General features: G+C 40.9%; 1 protein-coding gene across 2 annotated transcripts in view; it reads left to right on the top strand.

The window, feature by feature from the left end:
* Positions 1 to 22,197, top strand: part of smarca2 (SWI/SNF related BAF chromatin remodeling complex subunit ATPase 2) — an 87,117-nt gene that overhangs the window by 28,219 nt on the left and 36,701 nt on the right. For both annotated transcript variants that reach the window (XM_080004441.1, XM_080004440.1), the window contains exons 13-21: positions 804 to 934; positions 1,525 to 1,582; positions 2,783 to 2,883; positions 5,781 to 5,928; positions 9,932 to 10,095; positions 14,155 to 14,221; positions 14,318 to 14,428; positions 17,472 to 17,714; positions 21,575 to 21,688. In XM_080004441.1, coding sequence (XP_079860567.1) covers positions 804 to 934; positions 1,525 to 1,582; positions 2,783 to 2,883; positions 5,781 to 5,928; positions 9,932 to 10,095; positions 14,155 to 14,221; positions 14,318 to 14,428; positions 17,472 to 17,714; positions 21,575 to 21,688 — 1,137 coding nt within the window. The remainder of the gene's footprint in view (positions 1 to 803; positions 935 to 1,524; positions 1,583 to 2,782; positions 2,884 to 5,780; positions 5,929 to 9,931; positions 10,096 to 14,154; positions 14,222 to 14,317; positions 14,429 to 17,471; positions 17,715 to 21,574; positions 21,689 to 22,197) is intronic.

Here is a 22,197-nt window from a genome sequence, read left to right as displayed (position 1 = left end):
TTGGACTAGCTGGTCATTGTAAATTTCAAGATTCAAGATTCAAGATTTTTATTCGTCACATACATATACAGATTTGATTACTGTCTTAATGTTTATCCGTTACTAAAGCAACATGTTGAAAATAAGACAAACAACACTTATAAGACATCAATATGGATTCCATCTTCTACTTTTATATTATATGAAGACCATGTTGAACATGTCATGCTGACTGCTCTCATGTGGCTCACCCTCAAAATAACACAACCTGCACTTAAGTTTTGATCTGTTCCCAAAGTTGAATTTTGAGATTCTTGGTCATCAGAGTGCAATAACAGATATTCACAACTTACGTGTTATCTACACCTTGTTCAAGATTGAAAAAACTTTACTGTCTATCACATGATGACAGAAAATTGTAAAAACATACACCCATGACAGACTCACATTAAATTGCATTAAAACACAAACAACTCCATAAATAAATAAGAGCAGTTGTGCAAAGCCGCATTAAAAAGTGGTAACAGCTTATTTGGCCTTGTTTAAAATGGATAATGAAGTGGCAATGAAAGAGTTTTTCTAAGTTCTCTTTTTGGCCAGCGGTGCTCTGCAACGCCTGCCTGGTGGGAGAGGCTGAAAGGAGCGGTGAAGGGCTTGTTGTGGCGTCAACAAATGTTTTTTATGAGCTCTGCCCACAAAGAGGAAAACACCAGACGCCAGCAGAGGCTCAGAACCGTCTTGGCCATCCCAAGTTTTTAGATCTTGTCCCATGTGAAGCTCTGTGATTAGCATGTTTTCCTCCTGGTGATGTCGTTGTCTCGTAGCCCATGGACGACAGCAGCCAGATGAGCGAACTGCCGGTCAAGGTGATCGAGACGGAGACGGGCAAGGTCCTGCAGGGGACGGATGCTCCCAAATCCAGCCAGCTGGAGGCCTGGCTCGAGATGAACCCTGGGTTAGTCCCTCCGTCACCTACACCTGTGGTTCCCAACCACAGGTGTAGGTTCCCTTCAAGAGGTTCCAGGGGGTCCCCAGTGAAATGATTAGTAGATAGTTCAACTTCAACATTGTTTCATTTACAAGACCTAATTCTTATCATAAATTGCAACCATATGCGTATCAAATTATGGATCCTTGATTTGGAAAAGGTTGAGAATCCCTATCTATACTAAACTATGTTGTATTCCCTAAAAACCAAGCTCTCTCGACCATGAAATTAGAATTCAGGCAAAAATGACAGCAGACCGCTAATGAATAGAAAAAAAACTCCAGGAAAAAAACAACAACCTGTGTCACACCTTTTAAATTAGGGGGTTCAGATTCAATCAGGTTTGATTTAGGGCGTTGTCGAGGAAAGACGATTAGGAACCGCCGCTCTGCACTGTATTCCAGTCCATCACACATTCATACTTTGCAGCACAGATCAGGCTGAAAGACCAATGGAAATGGCCGACAATTATCCTTTGAATGAATGTGGAATTACGGTAAAGCAGACAATATAATATGACTGTCTCCTTTATCCTTTTTTTTTCTTTCAAACCCCAGATACGAAGTGGCTCCGCGCTCTGACAGCGAGGACAGCGGCTCAGAGTTTGATGAAGAGGTCTGTGGTCTTTTCGTTTCAATTCTCCCCGGGTGGGGGATTTGCTGGCTGCCTGCCCCCGACTTCCTTCCCGCAAACTGATGAAAATGTCATGAGCCGGGATCCACCAGGGGGCTGTAGTTGCACTTGCATGCCTCCGTTCCACATTGTTAGGGGTCCAGCTCGGAAGGGGCCTTTTGCTTTTGTTTATGACAAACTGATGTCAGTAGTCTATGGATGTCATGGATCCTCCGCACTCACAGACAAGATGAATAAAATGTGTATTGAAGAACAATAGTATTTGTATTACCAGAAGACAGTTGGGTTAAATAAAGCGCAGCGTATCAAACCTAATCAATATTTATGCTTCTAAAGACAACCTGACACGCATCAGAGTAAGTTCTAAAAAATAAAAACACAATAACATCACTGTCAGAATTTATAGATATTGCGGAGATATCAATGTATACAAACTTCCTGAATTCTAATTACTGGTAACGATAACCATAAGCAATTACATAATACAAGGAACGTGTATTAATTGTGTATGTGTTTTGAAATATTGTATTATTTTAGTTTTTGGGTTCCCTTCCAGATGCCTCAAAGTTTTGTTAGAATTGCAACAAATATGTGTAGCCCACTAAACACAATTTATTTCATTATATGTCCTCTACAATTCCAGTCAGTTCAACCACTTACCTGAGTTTATTTATTTATTTATAGGTTTATAAAATACATTATTATTGTGAAGGCAGTTTTCTGTTGCTTTACAAAGTGCCATAAAATAATTCTGTCCCCCAAAATGTATTAATAATCGTGATATATAATTGGCTCATAATATTGACTAAAATAATAATTTATTAATGATATAAATTATAATTTCAGCTTTAAACATGCAGCCCTACCTAGGAAATACACCCACATCAGGCGCAAACACTTCCCAGTCATAGCATTACACTGTAACCAGGCCGGAGAGAATGAACTTCTGCAGTCACAAAGCACACTCATCCATTGAACTTTAACGAAGGGCCAACTACCCTGGACCCCGCGTATTGCTGCCTGCAGCTATATTTATATTTATTATTATGATTGTTGTTACTCTGATCTTCATCAGTGTCTCTTTCTCCACCTCTCTCTCTCTCTTTCTCTCTCTCTCTCTCTCTCTGTCTCTCTCTCTCTCTGATTCATCCCTCTATGCGTCACCGCGTGTTGTTGAGGAAGGAGGAGGAGGAAGTCGCCCCGAAGGCAGAAGTGGAGGAGAAGGTGGCCATCGATCCGAATGGAGACAAAGCATCTGGGCGAGCAAGCAAGCACATCATCGAGTACGTGTTAATGTAGCTTCCCTGCCGGCTGCAGCTCTTTATCTGGCAGCCTGTCACCAAGCATCCACGCAGGGCCCCGCTTTTCTCCTTACATCTGGGCTTGTAGCCCTGAAGAGTAATTAAATAGGACTGTCACGACTGTGAAATTTTATGTGGACGTTAATTGTCCTACAAACAAATTACATTTAATTGTTTTTTGTTTGTTTTATTAACACTATCATAGTGTGCCTTAGAGCTTCAACCATTGAATTAATTAACGAATAAAAAAAGCCAGCACTGCCGATCGTCTTCGTAGAGCTGGTGCAACTGAAGCTCATTTAAGGGGTGTCACGCCAAGACATTCTAGTGATCTGTAAATTATATTTTGACATTATCATTGAAATTATTATTACTGTCACATCATCTGTAGGTAGCGAAAAAGGAAGGAAGGAAGGTAAAAGGAAGGTAGAAGTCCGTCGTGGTTTTCAAAATGCACTCCAAAAGCAACCTGTTGAAATGGAATAATGTTTTGCACAAAAAGCCGTTACAAACATTGACAAAAAACGGTTCTCTAATTACTATTCAACTCAAAAGATATCCGAAAAAAAACCTGCTAAAAGTTATGGGGAATAGCGATAAAGTGGTCAAAACTGGCATTGAACCACCGATGGCATCGAACCTCAGGACGATGGACAGCTCCGCAGGCTGGAGCCTTTCCAGTGCAGTGGCCCGGAACTTTGTAGAGCAAAGTATATTCAATCAACTGTCATCATTTCTACACTGTAATATTAAGATTCAGGGGGAACTAGAACTTCTTAAGAATTGATTTTTATATATACACATTTTATTCATGCAAAAAATGAACTGTGATTGAAGAGTACGTTTAATTATAGATTTACTCATACTATTTAAGTGTTTTATAGTCACTGCACATAAACAAAAACCATAAACTAAAAACACTAAGTAAAACCTGGGGCCCTTTGGGGGAAACTGTGATCGAGATTTCGAGGACAATCAACTCTAAAATAATCTACAGCTTAATCGATAATGAAAATAATCAATAGTTGCAGCTCTAGTTAGCCAGTGGTAGTCAAACTATTGTTGCCGAGCCCCGCTCCCTTGGATTTCAAAGACCTGCTCCCTTGGATTTCAAGGGCTTGACCCCCACCCCCGCCGCCCTCCAAAAACGTACAGATACAAAATGTATCAGATGCAAACCAAGGTAGTTGACAGTCAACCAGGTCGAGCAGTCACCTATTCACACAGGCATTCACCATTAGGTTACGTTAGGTTAGGCAACTGGTAAATAAGATGATGCTAAATTATCACAAGTATTATCACATTCCATTTGGAAATGTTAAATAAACATATTTCATGTAACGTAATTTGTCATGTCAAATTAGTGCAATATATTAAAATCCCACTTGTTGTCTCGCGCAATTCCTCCACGCCCGACAGGGGTCACGCCTCACAGTTTGAATGCCACTGGTGTAAGCCTTTGACAGTGTAGTAGCACACATCCATCTCCTGAAGAAAACCCATAAATATTACCATTGGAACATTCGGATAAATCCAAAAATATACTAACATCCAAAATTACAGGTAGGCAGATAATTTGCCTCGCCCGACTGATAGAATCCCACCTAATTTGCATTGCACTGATTGAAAATTTTCTCACACTGGCCTAAAACAACCGCGACATTTGGTGGAAATTACCAAATGTACAAAATCACTGACTGAAATAATTGTCGTCAGGTGATAACGTCATCATTTCGAGTGACAGCTCCAGCAGTAAATCAAAGTAGTAGATTAGATTGATAGATTATTTATTTTCTTCCGGGAGGAAATTCATTTCCACAGTTGGTGCAGCGACACAAAACGATGGATTCAAACAAGCAGAATGAGAGGCACCGCGGTGGAGCAGATGCAAATCAGCAGAGATGTATTTTCTTGACATATTTGATTAGTGGCGTGGGATGAGAGGGACGCAATTAGGGAGCAACTACGTGCTGCTCATGTGTGCGCTTAGGTGTATCTTTGTGCATGCGTTCAGATGAGGAAATCGGGAAGAGGCGGCGTGAGAGTGTTAAAAACAAACGTGTGAGTGCAGTACAACACACGCTCCTTGACGACCAGTGAAAAATAAATATTTCAGGTTTCGCAGAGGGGGTTCAATCTGAATCAGGACTAAACGAGTCCTACTTCAATTCATCCAGAATTTTAAAAGACGCCTCTCTGAGCCGTTGCTTAATTTAAGATGAATTAGTTCCGGAATAGGAAGTCCCAGACGAAGGTGATGAAGGACAAGTCGGCTCCTTCCGTCTGGTCCTGGAGCTGGTCCCGGTCCAGGTCCACCTGCTCCACCTGGAGGCCTCACATCCATTAATCCCAAATTTTAATTTTTAAGCCTTCACTTAGACCCGGATTAGCTCTGATCTTCCGGAAATCAGATTTTTTTTTAAACCAACAACCTGTTACCCAACCTTGGAAGGAGAAAAGGGGCGTCAGGAGCACTTGTGGTGCTCCCCAAAACCAACTTAGAAAGAAAGAGGAAACATTCTAACCGCAGAAAAATTATAGCGGCATAAGAAATCCAGGTCCAGGCACTCAGCACTCCCTCAGGGTATTTTTCATGGTTAAGTCCACGTATTAAATGTTCAAACGTTTTGTGGTTATAACGGCTGCCCTTTCCTTCTTGAGCCTTTGGACTTGACATTAGAACGGAGCCTCAGAGTCCCGGTCATGACCTGCGTGCCTCCTGGAGGGAGGGAGGGAGGGAGAGGGAGAGAGAGGGAGAGAGAGGGAGAGAGAGGGAGGGGGAGAGAGGGAGAGAGGGAGAGAGAGGGAGAGAGAGAGAGAGAGAGAGAGAGAGAGAGACGTGCGAGTGACTGACACGTTTTGCGTCCCCTCGGCTCCAGGTCGGCCAAGCAGGATGTGGACGACGAGTACAGCGTGTCGGCCGGAGAGATGAGCTCCCAGTCGTACTACGGCGTCGCCCACGCTGTCATCGAGAGGGTGGAGAAGCAGTCGGCGCTGCTCATCAACGGCTCGCTCAAGCACTACCAGGTGACGCCACGCAGCCTGCGCCTCCACCCCCGCCTGCACCGGCCTCCTCCCTTCCCTCCTCTTTATCGTACGCCCTCTTAGGGCGAGAACAGCGGCGTTTTTGTTTTTTGTTTTTCTTTCACCGATCGACAGTCAGCAGCGCGCCCACACGTGTCACACCCTACTGTTCAGAGTGATGGGCCGTCGGCCTCCACCACCAGAGACAGGCAGAGCAGAGGGGCCTGGAGGGGGCGGAGCCTGAAAAAAATGTCTTGAAGGGTCTCCGCGTTACAGAAGTGCAGGATTTATTATTTAGAGAAAAAAAAAAATCTTTTTTTTTTAAACAAAATTATGTCCAATACAGTCGCAACAGAAAACTTTTTTTTCGTCTTATTAGGAAATGGAGGAAAAGTCATCAAAGCTGAAGGAAAGCGCTCATATTCCTAAATAATCTCTAGATACCTAGAGACCAATAGTGTTTTTATATGACTCTGTTGGATTTGACAAAGCAGTGAATTAATGACTTGTAAACACGTGGGGTCTTCACAATCTGTGACAGTACTCAAGGACACAAGGAGCAGCGAGCTCTCAGCACCCGGCCCCAGGCCTGTCACGATAAGGACATTTTAGTTTCCGTTAACATTTTAATTGTTAATCTTTTATGTTGATTTGATGCTATTTGAAGATGTTACAATAGGGTAATAATTCACAATCCAGGAAATCCATGAACACTGAAACGTAAAAACGTGGGCCCACAGTTAATTTGCCTCAATCCAACCGATGAAGATGAAAATTGAACGCAACATTTCCAAGATCGGCTCAGAACTAAATCTGAATTTCGATGGAAACACATGATCGGAGAATCTCGACGATTCCTCATAATGATCGTTGTTAACAACTATGCTGCGACACCTGAACACTTGATTCATGTGATGATTCATATTCATGTGACTTTATCAGTCACTAGTTTATTGAGCCGCATGTTGTTTTGTTTTGCATTATTAAATGATATTACATTCCTTGTTTTACACTAAACTGCGTTTGCTTTTCATCTTGTCCTCAACCGTTTTAACATTAAGCCAAATTAATCAACGTAATCCTTTTTACAGGATCACTGGGTTACAGATCCCTGGACAACAAAAACAAACATTTGTTTGTTTATAAAAAAATACATATTTTATCTGCTTGATATGATTAAATGCCGTTAAACCTTAGAAATTATATAAAAACTACATAAAAATTTTTGAAAAATATATATGTATGTAATATTATTATAAAAAAATGATATATATATATTATATATATATATATAAAAATATATATAATATTTATTATATAAATATATATATAAAAAAGTGTAAAATTAAAATATATATAATATTTATTATATAAATATATATATAAAAAAGTGTAAAATTAAAATATATATAATATTTGTTATCTAAATGTATATAAAAAGTGTAAAACTAAAATATAGATCATATTTATTATATAAAAATGTAATAAAACTGTGAAACAAAAATACATAGATAAAATAAATAATGGTGTACCCTGGGCAGAGAGGAAGCAGCCAACGCTGCTTCCTCTCAGTCTGTCTGTTAGAATACTGCTTCCCACAAAATGACAGCTCTCTTGACAGAACGAGAGCTCTCTTAACAGCGTGTAACCAAAACGGGCTCCAGACGGAAGGGAAACAGTTAAGTTGTCCCACTCGCTCTGCGTTCTCCAGGCATTAAATAAGATATAGTGACAACATCCTGGGGATACAGTTTGAGGTTTCACAGTAATTGGATCAAGAGTCAACAACGCCAGCAGCCACATGTGCAACAAACCTTAATTGTCGGCAGTTTTTTCTCCCCCGCTCTCCGTCTCTGACAGTGAGAGGAGATTTATTCCACGTTTTTGCCATTTCCGCTTAATTCCAAGCTTCTCTTTTTTTTTTTTTTTTTTTTTTTTTTTTTTTCCTGTGTACAAATGCATTTTGGCTGCAAAGCCTTAAAATGCAGCTGGAAAAATGAACCGCCGCTCCGCCCGTGAAGCCTCCCCCGTCTCCTCTTCCGCTCCTTTCATCCCTTCCTCTTCCTCTTCCTTCTTTGTTCTGTTCTTCAGCCGCTCATTCTCCGCACGATGGAGCGCTGCAGCGGCTCCGGCTCCGGATCCCGGCGGATTTGACCTGACGCAAATTAATACGTGACGGTTTACTCCCATCCATCTCCCTGATTTGAGGAGCAATCCACCTACGGTCGCCTTATTTAATGACCTTTGCCGGAGCCGTCTTTCATTAAAATGACTGTATGAATATCCGGCGCACAGAGCAGCCGCTGCAGTCGAGCTGCCTCCACCTCCACCGTCGGTCGCATTTAAGCTGTCTCCACTACAACAGCAGAACAGTAAATCCTCAAACCAGCCCTAGTTTTATAAAGACTGAAACTGTAATACATTATTAACATGGACACGTTGTTTTATGGACAGGCACACTGTTATACCACCTTAACCTGGATTATAATTTCTCTTGACATCATAATTAATTCATACATTATAATAAACTTTGCCGGCAGCGACATGTGCAACAAACCTTAATTATCAGATGCATTCTTCTGCGCCGCTCTCCATCTCCCAAAATGAAAGGTGGTTTATTCAACATTACCCTTTAAAAACCTGCGATCACTCTACTGATACTTTCTGCAATGTTGTTGTGATGCCATTGCACGTAATTACTGTGTACTATATACTGTATACTATATATTGTATACTACATACAGTATACTATATACTGTATACTGTATACTGTCCACTATATACAATATACTGTATATAGTATACAGTATACTTTATACAGTATACTATCTAATGTATATTATATACTGTATACTACATACAGTATGCTATATACTGTATACTATATACTCTATATTATATACTGGAAACTATATACTGTATACTATGTACTATATACAATATACTGTATACTAAAGTGCTACTAGTAAGCACAGTGCTACTAGTTAGAATAGTGCTACTCATTAGGATAGTGTTACTCGTTAGGATTGTGCACTAGTTAGTATAGTGTTTCTAATTGGGATAGTGTTACTAGTTGGGATAGTGTTACTAGTTGGGAAAATTTAACAAGTGTGGATAGAGTTACTTGTTGGGATAGTGTGACTAGTTGTGATAGTATTACTAGTTAGGGTAATATTACTAGTAAGGATAGTGCTGCTAGTTGGGATAGTGTTACTAGAAAGGATAATACAGCTAGTTGGGTTAGTGTTACTAGTTAGGACAGTGTGACTAGTTGGGAGAGGGTGACTAGTTGGGAGAGGGTAACTAGTTGCGATAGCGTTACTAGTTGGAATGGTATTACAAGTTTGGATAGTGATACTAATAAGGATAGAGTTATGAGTTGGGATAGTGTTACTAGATAGGATAGTGTTGCTATTTGGGATAGTGTTTCTAGTTAGAATAGCGTTACGAGTTGGGATAGTGTTATTAGTTAGGATAGTGTTACTAGTTGGGATAGTGTTACTACTAAGGATAGTGTTACTAGTTGGGATAGTGTTACAAATTGGGATAGTGCTACTCGTTGGGAAAGTGTTACTAGTTGGGATAATTATACTAGTCAGGATAGTGTTCCTAGTTGGGATGGTGTTACTAGTTGGGATGGTGTTACTAGTTGGGATAGTGTTACTAGTTGGGATAGTGTTACTAGTTGGGATAGTGTTACTAGTTGGGATAATTATACTAGTCAGGATAGTGTTCCTAGTTGGGATGGTGTTATTAGTTGGGATAGTGTTTCAGGTTGGGATAGTGTTACTAGTTGGGATAGTGATACTAGTTGTTAACTCTGTGGATGAAGGGCACATACTTTTCTTTTTATATTTTCTTCTCTTCATATTCTTTTTTGACTTTCACTGCTTTTTGCTGCTGTGACACCTGCATTTCCCCAGAGAGATAAATAAAGTTTTATCTTATCTTAAAGACCTTTGTTGTTGTTGTTGTTGTTGTTGTTTTTCTTCTTGAATCGAACCAGGTCCAGGGTCTGGAGTGGATGGTGTCTCTGTACAACAACAACTTGAACGGCATCCTGGCCGACGAGATGGGCCTGGGCAAAACCATCCAGACCATCGCCCTCATCACCTACCTGATGGAGCACAAGAGGCTCAACGGCCCTTACCTCATCATCGTGCCGCTCTCGTCAGTACTCCGCTCCCCTTCATCCTAGTGCTCATCACTCTATGCCACACGTTAACCAATGACCGTGGAAGGTCACATGATGATCTGGTGTCACAGGAGGTTGGATTCATACCCATTTTGGCCGTTTATCGGTCATGATCCGGTGCTGGGTTCTCTGGAGGGTTCTGCAGGATCTGTAGCCGGATCAAAGTAATAAGCTGTATTTGTATCACATCTTACAAGGAGACATCAAGTAGCAACAATAAAAGCAAAGCAAACAAGCTAAATCCATTAACAGAGTGGAATAATGAAATATCTAAAATAATTAAATACATTGAAACAGGGTAATAAAAGAAAATATACAAAATTGCGTGAAAAGAAAAACTAACAATTGAATTGAATTGTGAGATTAAACAGTTAAGTTAAGTGAGTTAATTCAATTTAATACAATTATAATAATTTCAAGATTTGGGTCATCAATTTAGACTGAAGGATCACAGTCGTTCTTTTTGTAATGGAGTCAAAAATCATTCCTCAGCGAGTGATTTCTTTTTGAAATATTGGTCTTAATTCTCGAATGATTCTCACCGGTGGACTTACCCACAGCCACCAGCGTGCTCCTTGCTATCTTAAGTGCTCAAACTGATTACACAGATCGTCTATTCTTACTCCAGTAAATGCAATCATTCTGATGTCATTGCTAAGTGAATGATTTGTTTAATTATATAATATAATGAGGTTGCACTTTTAATCGGGAAGAAAAACACTCCCTGGGTTTGAGCTTGGAAATGGACGAGTTTGGTGCTTCCCTTTTTGGTGCTGCGGCACATTTAAGTGTGTGTTCCGCCCAGCTCCGCAGCCTGTTTCTCTACCTCCAGGGTGTCTCTAACCGAGGCTGACAGCTGCGGTGCTCACATGTCGCCTTCGTCTCCCCTCAGTCCCCCCCTCCTCCCCCCTCCCCCGTTAAGTAGGACGACGTAGCTGTGAGCAGAGCACAATTGCATGTGAGCTCTGATCGGCTGCTATTTTGATTTGCAGCTCATCTCGTTGGTGTGAGGATGAGGTGAGACGTCATGACAAGTTCCTCTCTCACATGTGCAGCGTTCCTTGCCCTGCTCAGGGGTCCCAAACCTTTTTGTTATGGCAAGCCAACCCCCCTCCCCCCGACAGTCCGATCTCTGGCTGAGGACTCCCCACATCCACCGAAAGAAATTTATCTGCTTATACTGCCGTCTATATAAACTGCATATAATATTTGAATTAACCTTGCTGACAATAAGTACAAATTCCACAGCTAAAATACATTTCACCATCTTGAGCGTGGTTGAGTGTATACATATGTTTTGAAAAATATATTATACACTGTAAAATAAAAAAAATATCTATAAAATATAAAGAATTAATAATATATAAACTACATTTAAAAAAGTGTCAAATAATATCATTATTATTATAAAAAAAATATATATATATTTTATTCTGTGACCCCCTTGCGTTTCCTTCAGGGAACCCCAGGAGGTCCACAGACCCCAGTTTGGGAACCCCTGACCTAGCGTATGCATTTCATCAGCGTGTTGTTCCTTCTTCAATAACATTCACAACAAGGTGCAGGCCGTAGCTGTGTGTGTTTATTGATTTTCTTGTTTTGTTTGTTTGTGTGGAATCCTAAAAATTCTCCCAAAAAATAATCCGCCTATGAGACTCCAGAAGCTCCCTGACTGTTTCCCTCTAACTTTTAACGAAGCCCACTTTCCTGAAAGCAGCGTGAGACCGTGATGCAACTCCCTGGGTTGCATCATATGCCGAACCGAAGCGGCACTTTCAATTGGTATGGTTTCAACCTTCCCAAAACCAAACGCAACACGGTGGAGCGATTTACTCTATCGGTGTTAAAGAAAATGATTAAAAAAAAAAAAAATGTAATATAAAGGCAGCTGACCTAGATCCCAAAGCCCTACATTTACATATTAATTAGGAATTTGGAATTTGTCATGATGAGGATTGCACCATTAGCATAAAAAAAAATTATATATATATATATATATATAAAATATAATAGACTAAAAAGTAAAGGAAAAGCAAAACTCAAAAATGCCAAATAGACACAAATAGCTGATAAATACCAAACAGCAATAGTAAAATATATAGAAATATACAGAATATACATATGTGGTTCTGTGCACAGCATTACGTATATGTATATAGGGGACAGGGTGTAAGTGATCATTTATTGCTATTCACTAAGTTATGACTGTTTGTACAGTGTTATTGCATTATATTATTATACAGAGAGAGAGGTATTCCAGTGTATTTGAAAGGCCTGGTCCCCCCCACCACGTAGCGCTCGGTGCCTCACGACTGAGCGCCGCGCCGCTGATCAGGAGTCTGGAGCCGAGCGCGGCCGGCAGCTTAACTTCCATCTGGCTTCAGAGCTCTTTGATACGTGCGCACAGTCACAAGCTCCAGCTCCTCCTGTGTGTCGGCTACACTTAATAGGCGGAGAGGGGAGGGGGGTCTCGGCAAAGACTCGCCGGATAATATCATCTTGGCTGCAGCCTCGATGCTTTGCCTTTGTTTTGTTTTTTTGGCAAGCCATTGTCAAAGTAGTGCCCAGCAGTGACGCTGCGTGGCATTACTCTTATCTTTTTCCTCCTCAAATTACGTCTAGATCTGTGACAAAGTCTTAGTGGGGTGACGCCCACACTGTGTTGCCTGCATTGACTATTTTGAATAGCACCCTATTGTTATTGTTAGTTTTGTCATTCCGCCATTTTTCTGGTTCGGCGTGTTCCGCCTCTTCGATATTTTGGCAGTTCGGCATGTTGATGGGTATTGATCCCAATAAACTGCAGTGATTCTAACATTTAGTTTCCTACTCTGCCTGGTGATGAACCGACCAGTTTCACCGAATATAGTGGCAATTAAAACCTGGAGGATCGCCCACTGTGCCACAAATTAAAGGCTATTATCCCTGCTCACAGATTAGAAATTATACTAGACTTAAATAATTACCCTGGACAATTAATTAGTTTTTACATGAATTAGGTGTATGTTCCAAACTCTTGGAACACTTGGTCCAAGACTTTGGACCAAGGAATTTAAAGCAATTACATTTTTTTATATCTATTGTTCTTGGCCACGAGATAGCAGTCTGATTTAAAAAAAAAAAAAAAAAAAAAAAAAAAAAAAAAAAAGGTATAACAGATAAAAGATACGTTATCTGTGCTTTTGACAGCACATGGTGTCTTCGATGTTCTTCGTTTCGAGTCACAATTTGGCACATTGATGGATATTGATCCCAGTAGTCAAAATCCCAGATTTTGGCCCAATTGGAACATGCGTCTAGCGCCACCATCAGGCCCAAGTCGGGTGCTCTATGGTCTAACGTCTTTGAGCCCGGATTCTGCCTCTCTGCAGCTACACGTCGACGTCTCTGCGGAGCCAAGCAGCCAAGTGGGTTATGGGTTAACGTAGCTCGGAGAGGCTCGCATTTCCGTATTTTTGGGGTCCAAAGTTTTCAAATAAAGTTTGGAAAAAAACAAAAGGTTTTTGGTACATTGGGGTTCACTAAATGTGACACTGCCCCCCTGTGGACACATAAAGTTACACACAAATCGGTATAAGTATTAAAGCAAACAGCCACGCAAACTAGTTCCCGTATTGATATTTATTCACCTTGTGCAGTATGTCCAACTACAGTATATTTATACTAGCAGCCATTCTAGCCTTTAAGCTCCAGCTGTTGCCATTTGACTTAACTCATCCTGTGCATAGTGTACACACTGTGTATTTTGTATATTTGGCCATTATTGTTTTATATCGGGTATTTTCTTCCTTCGGAAATGTAGCTGTTGTTTTACATTTGTCTATTTTTCCGACTGTGAAGCTTTTTCTGCCAACGATCTGTTCAGCAATGCACTAATCTCTACCATAACTAATTCACTGCGTGTGAAAATGGCAAAATAAGCAAATTCTGATTCTGATGAAGAGCTCTGTTTGATCCCTCTTGTTTTTCCTCATTCTTCACTTCTCCTAAACTTCCCGTTTGTTTGTTGTTGTTTTTTTTGTTTTTTTTTCCAGAACCTTGTCCAACTGGGTGTATGAGCTGGACAAGTGGTCGCCGTCCGTGATAAAAATCTCCTACAAGGTGAGGGAGGAGTCCCGTTCGTTTAGTTTTTATTTCTACTTTGGTTTCCGACTCCTTTTTCTCTGACTTGCTGGTCTCTCTGCTTCCTGTTTGTAGGGAACCCCTGGTCTACGCCGGGGGCTGGTTCCCCAGCTCCGCAGCGGGAAATTTAACGTTCTCCTCACCACGTACGAATACGTCATCAAGGATAAGCACATACTGGCCAAGGTGAGCGAGATGAAAGCCTTCCGCTCTCCTCTCCCTGTGTCTGCAGACGCACGCATGCCATGTTCGTATGATATTCACATTGCTAATACCTTGTTTTTATGTAAGTACATTCTCATGGCTTGTATTGGGGGCAAAGCTATTTATGGGCCGACAAAGCCGTTCTCAACATTTGGAGGATGGTATTCATATGATTTTCATGTAATATCATTTGTGTTATGTGCTGTTTCGCAGCCTCACCAGAATTTGAATCCTCGACTCGGTTCGTTTTAGAACGCTGGGAAAACCTATTCAGCAATTTTATAATCACGTCTGACTGATCGGAACCTCCCCCTAGTGGCCGTCGGATGAACTGCGTCTGGATTTCGCGTCACAAAGTATGTTAGGGAAAATGGGAGAGTTATTTTTTTCCAGTACAATAGAGAGTAGATTACCATGTTCCACGAATGACGGTTTAAAACTCCCTTTATAAAGTGTTTGCAAAGTGCGGAAAAAATAAATCAACGAATCCACTTATTTAAAAAGTGATTTATTATTAGTCGAACACGGTCAACTCTAACGTTAATAACATCATTATTTTGTATACGTGGCTTATTTACTAGATTTCAAGCACAATTCCGGTAAAATAAAATTGGGCTGACTTATCTTCGAGTTGTTGTGTCGGACCAAAACTTGCCACAAGATTTGGCAAATTGGACCGCCGTCTCACACCGCAGCGCTTCATAGCTTTTCGCTTGCAGGACTCGGTTTTCCCTTATCATTTGTCGGATTTGGTGTGAATCAGGCTTTACCGATAAATCTTGCACTTCATTACCTTCGCTTCTATCATTTTATGGTGGATCCAAAAGGAATTGGATCGATTAATCGATCGTTTAATAAATGTTTGAAATTCACTGCATCTTTTACTTTGTTGTTCAGTGTGTACTGCAGTCAAAGGCAATAATAGCAGACCTGCCAACCTGCACACATTTTGTGTACCAACTATGCAATTCTTAGTTTTGTGTGTGTGTGTGTGTGTGTGTGTGTGTGTGTGTGTGTGTGTGTGTGTGTGTGTGTGTGTGTGTGTGTGTGTGTGTGTGTGTGTGTGTGTGTGTGTGTGTGTGTGTGTGTGTGGAGATATATATATATATGTGTGTGTGTGTGTGTGTGTGTGTGTGTGTGTGTCTACTGTATGTATGTATATATATAGCCATAGTTAGCCATAGTATCTCGCATAGGATGTGATTATCCTCGTTAAGAGACGGCTACGGTGTGAATAACTGATGGAGTCATTAAGCTGCAGCAACTCAAACACCACAGAGACTCCCTGTTACTCTGTTGTGGTGCTCTAAATATTTACCAAGGTTGGCTGGTCTGTCATAGAGTTATGGTATTGAGTTTAGAGATAATATCATTCACAATATATTCATAATATAACATTTTTTCACATTAAATATTGATTCATTGATTCATTCATTTTAATTGACCCTCAACTAATAACTCCATTCACCTCGTTATACCCCTTTTTTAACATCCCCACCCTGCGGTAACCAGAAGTTTGTGTCTTTCCACTCTAGGGTAGATATGGACCTATAATTAATATTTTGTTTTGTTTAGTTTGGACGCCACTGAAGTTTTAATGAACTTAAAAATTCAATTTAGCTTATGGTTGCAAGGGGATGGCGATAAAGGCCCTGAGCTGTCAGGGAAGCGAGTTCTTTTACATTCACAAATGGCCACACAATACATCAGAACACAACTTCTTAATGAATCAGTGAGTGTTTAATTATAATAACAGAGTTCTATCATAAGGTAAACATTTTGAGGTAGGAAAACGTAGTTAAAGTGAGTTAAAACACAAGCACACATCCGGGGAATGAAATGGAGGGATTGTATGTAAATGCACTCTAAGCGAGTGGAACAGCAAGGAGGGTTCAAGGATATTTCCGTATTGTCGGGTCCTGGACCGGCGAGGCGCGGCCGGCGTGCTCAGCAGGGGTTCTTCTGGGCTTGGCGTGCAGTGGGTTGGTGGCGTGTCGGCGGCTTCGGGGGATCGGGTGTGTTCCTTCAACGTAGGAAAAATGACTCGGCCCAAAACGGTTATTCGAGGCCGGAAGGCGGGATCTTTAAACGCTGGTTCTCCAGCCAGCTTTAGGGGGACGTAAAAAGGAGGAACGGCTTTCAAGGTGCGATGCGTACCTGAGGCTCTCTGCGACGTGGTTGCGTCGGCTTCTGGAAATTACTTTCATTCGACGGCCATGACACTTTCCGTAGACCCGCCGTGGAGAAGGGCCGTTCCTCTTTCTTTGTGGTGCGTTCAAGACCCTATTTACGTAGGGGACTTCTAATTTTCTCTAGCTATTCTTCTCTCTGTTCCTACAACCCGTCTTATTCAACCCTTAATATCGGTATTCAATTTGTGCTAGTCAAATACATCCTGAAAATGAAAAAATATAAAATTGCACGTAATTACATCTGTGAGATGCAAGAGTGTAACATTACACGAGTAAGTAAATCTTTGCGATGCAAGAATGGAAATTGTACATGTCACTAAATCTCTCAAATGCATGGATAAAAACCAAACAGTATGGTCTGGGGTAACACAACGGTGGCCCCTAGGGGGTGTCCAAGTTCAGCAATTAGTAGGTTAGTTTAATACACATTTATCATACTTTGTGCAAGGAACGACACCACTCATGACTTTGGGAAATGTATAATAACAATCACAGAAGGAAAAACATTATAGTGGGACTTTTATTAATTGGGACATTTATTTCAGCCCAATCCCACTCGTAGGGAAACAAGAGTTCAGGTCATGTAAATCTTCTGTGCCAAACGGCTGGCCAGCAATTCACTGACCCAACCATTCGTTGGGGGCTTCTTGCTGTTCACCAGAGGGGCAAGGTCCACAGACAAAGACAGAGATGGCTGTGTCTGCTGTTCTAATCAGTCTCAACTGTTAATTGTCTGGATCTTGCCGAGATCATTGTCTTACTGTGGGCGCCAGACGGAGGGGAGCACGATCCTCTCTCATAGTCCAGACGGCCTCTCCTTACGCCACGCACAGATTCGTTGGAAGTACATGATCGTGGACGAGGGCCACCGCATGAAGAACCACCACTGCAAGCTGACCCAGGTGCTGAACACCCACTACGTGGCCCCGCGGCGCCTCCTACTGACGGGCACGCCGCTCCAGAACAAGCTGCCCGAGCTGTGGGCGCTGCTCAACTTCCTGCTGCCCACCATCTTCAAGAGCTGCAGCACCTTCGAGCAGTGGTTCAACGCCCCGTTCGCCATGACAGGAGAGAGGGTGAGGACTGACACGAGACTAGGGATGAACGATTTGGGAAAATAATCAAATTGTGATTTTTTATTTATTTATTTATTTATTTATTGACCAATATTGCGATTTAGTAAGCGTTTTTTTTTAAGTTCCTTTTCTTCTGTATTATTCACTAAACACAAGCAATTAATCTTTCTATAGTATGACCAACACAACATTAGATACAGTCAACATATAAACTGCTCTTTTCTGTCGGCCAGGCCTACGTGTTGTGATGAAATGAATTGATGCATGAACTGATATGAATTACATATATTACATATCTTTATTTTATTTTATTTATTGTATTGATTATCATCTTTATATTAACTGTTGAATTGTAAAAAGAAAAACCTTCAATCACAGTAGAATATTGACTCATTGATTCAACTGCGAGCCTTGTTATTGTTAGAATCTGAAAGTTAACATTTGAAAAATATGCAGTGTTTCAGCAGAAATGTATTATTTTATAAAATTGTTGCGCGCATACGTCCACGTACACAGAGCGCGGCACCAGCAATGACCCCCGCAGGGTCTCACCGGGGGGGGCAGCCCGGAGGGTTAAATCAATCACTATAAGCGTCGGGTCACGGAGAAAATGTCCCCTTTATGCGCGGTTTGGTTCCATTAGGAGACGTAACATAAAATAATAACAGTGTTTTAGCACGCGCACCACAATTGCAGGCTTCGTGTTCGGTTAAATGGCGATTTGAATTTGATTAATCGTTCAGCCCTACACTAGACCAAAGATCACTGCTTGATTACATAGAGCCGTGGAATACTTCATTTGACGACAGAATATGGGTCTGAGAGTAGGCAGTCTCTCTGATTGGTTTTAGTGTCATTACAAACACATTTAAATGAATGTACTTTACTTTGTAATTGAAATTACGCTTAATACAATTGAACGGTCCTGGCATGGTGAACTTCAGAATGGCCTTGAGTCTTACACTTAACAGCCTGGGATTGGTTTTAGTGTGATCTTAAACCCCATTAACTCAATGTGCTGTTTTGAAATGGAAAACACACCCGACAAAATGTAATGATCCAGGCGTGTTGATCTCGTTCATCGTTCACCCGATGTTCTCACAATTGACTGCCATGGTGAGCTGTTGTTAAAGCAACTGTCTAGGTTTTTTTACAGGCAGAGAGGACAAACATACAGGAAAAATGTAGGTCATGAAGGTCTTTTAACTTTGCAGGTTAAAAACACATTTTATATAAAAACAAGTAATAATAATATTAATAAAAAAAAGTTTTTTTCACATCTCGACTGGGAGTCGTCATCTCGCTGCCACAGTGCAGTAGCAGGGTGGTCGTCAGTCAGCTGGTCAGTTAGTGAGTTTCACAGCTTTTTAGGATGGTGAAGAACTGTGTTAAGGATTTATTATTTAGAAGTAAAGAGTATTTACACCAAAAAAAAAGCAGTTTCTACAAAATTAAATCCCACAGATCACCGCGGGGAAATTTAAGGGAACAATGGAGAGACGTGGGTGACACTGCGTTTATTTTTGTTTCGTTCAAGTAGGAAAATGAAGGAAAACAAATACCGCCAGATCTAAAATAAAATAAGAAAAAAAAAAACACACCCCGTCTTTTTTCTTAAATGTGGAGAGGTTCCGCGGCAGAGACACTGCGGAGAGAGGGACCGGCCCCGTAACGGCGCCCTGTCTGCAAGCGGAGAGACGGGCGGGAGTAACGGTGTTGTGCAGCGGAACGGGCCGGCCCCATCAGCGGCCAGGTTGGACGGAGCAGTTTGAGCGATTCACACTCTGAGCGCTGTAGCGCCCGCTCCGTCCCGTCTCCCTCATGTGACGCTGTGTTTGAGTTCGCGGAAAATGTCAGATTTTTAATGTGGTCGTGACTAATTGCATAACAAAAAGTTGTCTAGATGTAAATTTAAGTAAAAAAAAAACAACATAAAATAATTCTTAAATCAAATTGCTACATAATTTGCCCATGCATTAATTTGCTGTGTATGCCCATCAACAAGTTGCCTTTTAAGCCTGTGTTACTTTACGTCATTCATCATCCAAATAGAGTCGTATACTGAATACAGGCGCGGCTTGGGAAACATTATTGATGTAGCGTATTCAATATGCTCAGAGGACTACTATTCTCTTTGTTGTTTATATTTCATGTACAACAGTCCATGAATTATGAACAAAGAAAATAAGAACTACAGAACATGACAATTAAAAAGAAAAACATTAAGCCGCCCAGGGCGCTGCTAATGCACTTTCAGTGTTGGTGCCATAGCATATAGAAGACAGCATATTTCAAACAGTGGTCGATATTACGATCAGTCGACAAAAAATATATATATATAAAGAAATAGATGTCCAAGAATGGATCCCTGGAGCACCCCACATTGAAACACAGTGAAGAATAGCAGCGCTTAATGCTAACAAAGTGCTCTCCGTTTTAAATAATAGTTATGCCATTCTTGTATTTTTTAATGAATATGATTTACAGTATACACTGATCAGCCACAACATTAAAACCACTGACAGGTGAAGTGAATAACGTTGCTCATCTCATTCCAGTGGCACCTGTCAAGGGGTGGGATATATTAGCCAGCAAGTGAACAGTCAGTTATTGAAGTTGATGCAGTTCTTGAAGCAGGAAAAATGGGAGATCTGAGCCCCTTAGACAAGGACCAAATTGTGATGGCTAGACGACTGGGTCAGAGCATCTCCAAAACTACATGTCTTGTGGGGTGTTCCTTATATGCAGTGGTTAGTACCTACCAAAAGTGGCCCCAAGGAAGGACAACCGGTGAACCGGCAACAGGGTCAAGAGCGCCCATGGGCTCATTGATGCACAGGAGGGGCGAAGTCTAGCCCGTCTGGTTCGATCCTACTGTAGCACAAGTTGCTGAAAAAGTTCATGCTGCTATGACAGAAAGGTGTCAGAACACACAATGCATGGAAACTTGCAGAGCGTCCATACTGACCCCTGTCCACCACAGAGGTGGACAGGTGGCCTGGGCTGATAAATCACGTTTTCTTCTACATCATGCGGGTGGGCAGGGTTAGGGTCCGGTCCGATGGCACATCTGTGGGATGTGCTGGAACAACAAGCCAGATCCATGGAGACCCCACCTCACAACTTCCAGGACTTAAAGGATCTGCTGCTAACGTCTTGGTGCCAGATATCACAGGACACCTTCAGAGGTCTTGTGGAGTCCATGCCTCCACGGGTCAGAGCTGTTTTGGGAGCACGAGGTGGAGCTACAAAATATTAGTGGTTATAAGTGGTGGTTTTAATGTTGTGTATATACTGTATACACAATATTTGTGTAATATCTGTAATAGCTACAGTTTAAAATGTTCTTGATACAACTGAATATTCACATTTACTGCACATGGCATATTTTTTCCAGAGTCCGCTTTTGAATTGGGACTTTTACTTTATTTCTAGCTGTATATACTGTATATATACAGCCTACAGCCCTATAATTGCTTTACAAGTAAAAAAAAAAAGAAAATATATAATTTCATTCATATTAAATAGTAATTTGCTGAAAAGCCTCTGATTCATTTTAAATGCTGTATTTTCTCAGAACGCAAGGAAATAATTCTTTGCGAAACTCCCTGTGCTTTTAAGTCTATGTTGTATGTACAATGTACATGTAATGTACTATGTACAAATTTATTGTCCAAGGTTTATTCATGAGTCTAGTATTATGTCTGATCCGTGAGTTGGGATAAAGGAAGGTATTAGAAAATGGCCTTTAATTTGTAGCACAATTAGTGATCCTCAAGGTTTTAATAAATCAAATAGTAATAGCCTATGTATATTTGTTCCTACTCGGCCACACAGTTTCAAATCTCCTTTTGTTTTAGGTCGACCTCAATGAGGAGGAAACTATCCTGATCATTCGCCGCTTGCACAAGGTCCTCCGCCCATTCCTCCTCCGTCGCCTGAAGAAGGAGGTGGAGTCACAGCTGCCTGAGAAGGTAGGATATACTTTACAATAACTAACATGCTGATCCTCCCAGGATCCTTGGAAGGGACCTACTCATTCTAAACAGAGGACTTTGGAGGTTTTTAAGGTCCTTCTTTTTAATCATCCAAATCATTTGGAACTATTTTCTGATAGACATACGTTTTTATCGTATACTTTTCGCATGTTAACAAATAAATGAAAGTGTATGAGAAGAAAAAAAAGACCTACATTTTTATTTTTTTATTATAATTTCTGATCATGTTGGTGTCTAGATTATAATGTGTTATAATCCTGCAAAAAAAATTTGAAGAATCTGTGCAAGCGCTCCCAAATAGTATAATTGATATGTGTAGTATGTGTTGTATAATTAACGATGCTAAAGGTATGCAGTTTTTTTAATGGACTAGACTCTCTCAATGCTAATTCAAATATTTATTATCTTTCCTGTCTTTTCTCACCTGCCCTATTTCACTTTTTTAAAATAATATTTAAATTGCTTTCCCATTTTCTGCTGTCCAA

Source organism: Zeus faber (genome assembly GCF_960531495.2).
Source record: "Zeus faber genome assembly, chromosome: 7".
In the NCBI taxonomy this organism is placed as follows: Eukaryota; Metazoa; Chordata; class Actinopteri; order Zeiformes; family Zeidae; genus Zeus; species Zeus faber.
The sequence above is the reverse complement of the archived record's forward strand: the minus strand, read 5'-3'. Positions and strand labels throughout refer to the sequence as shown.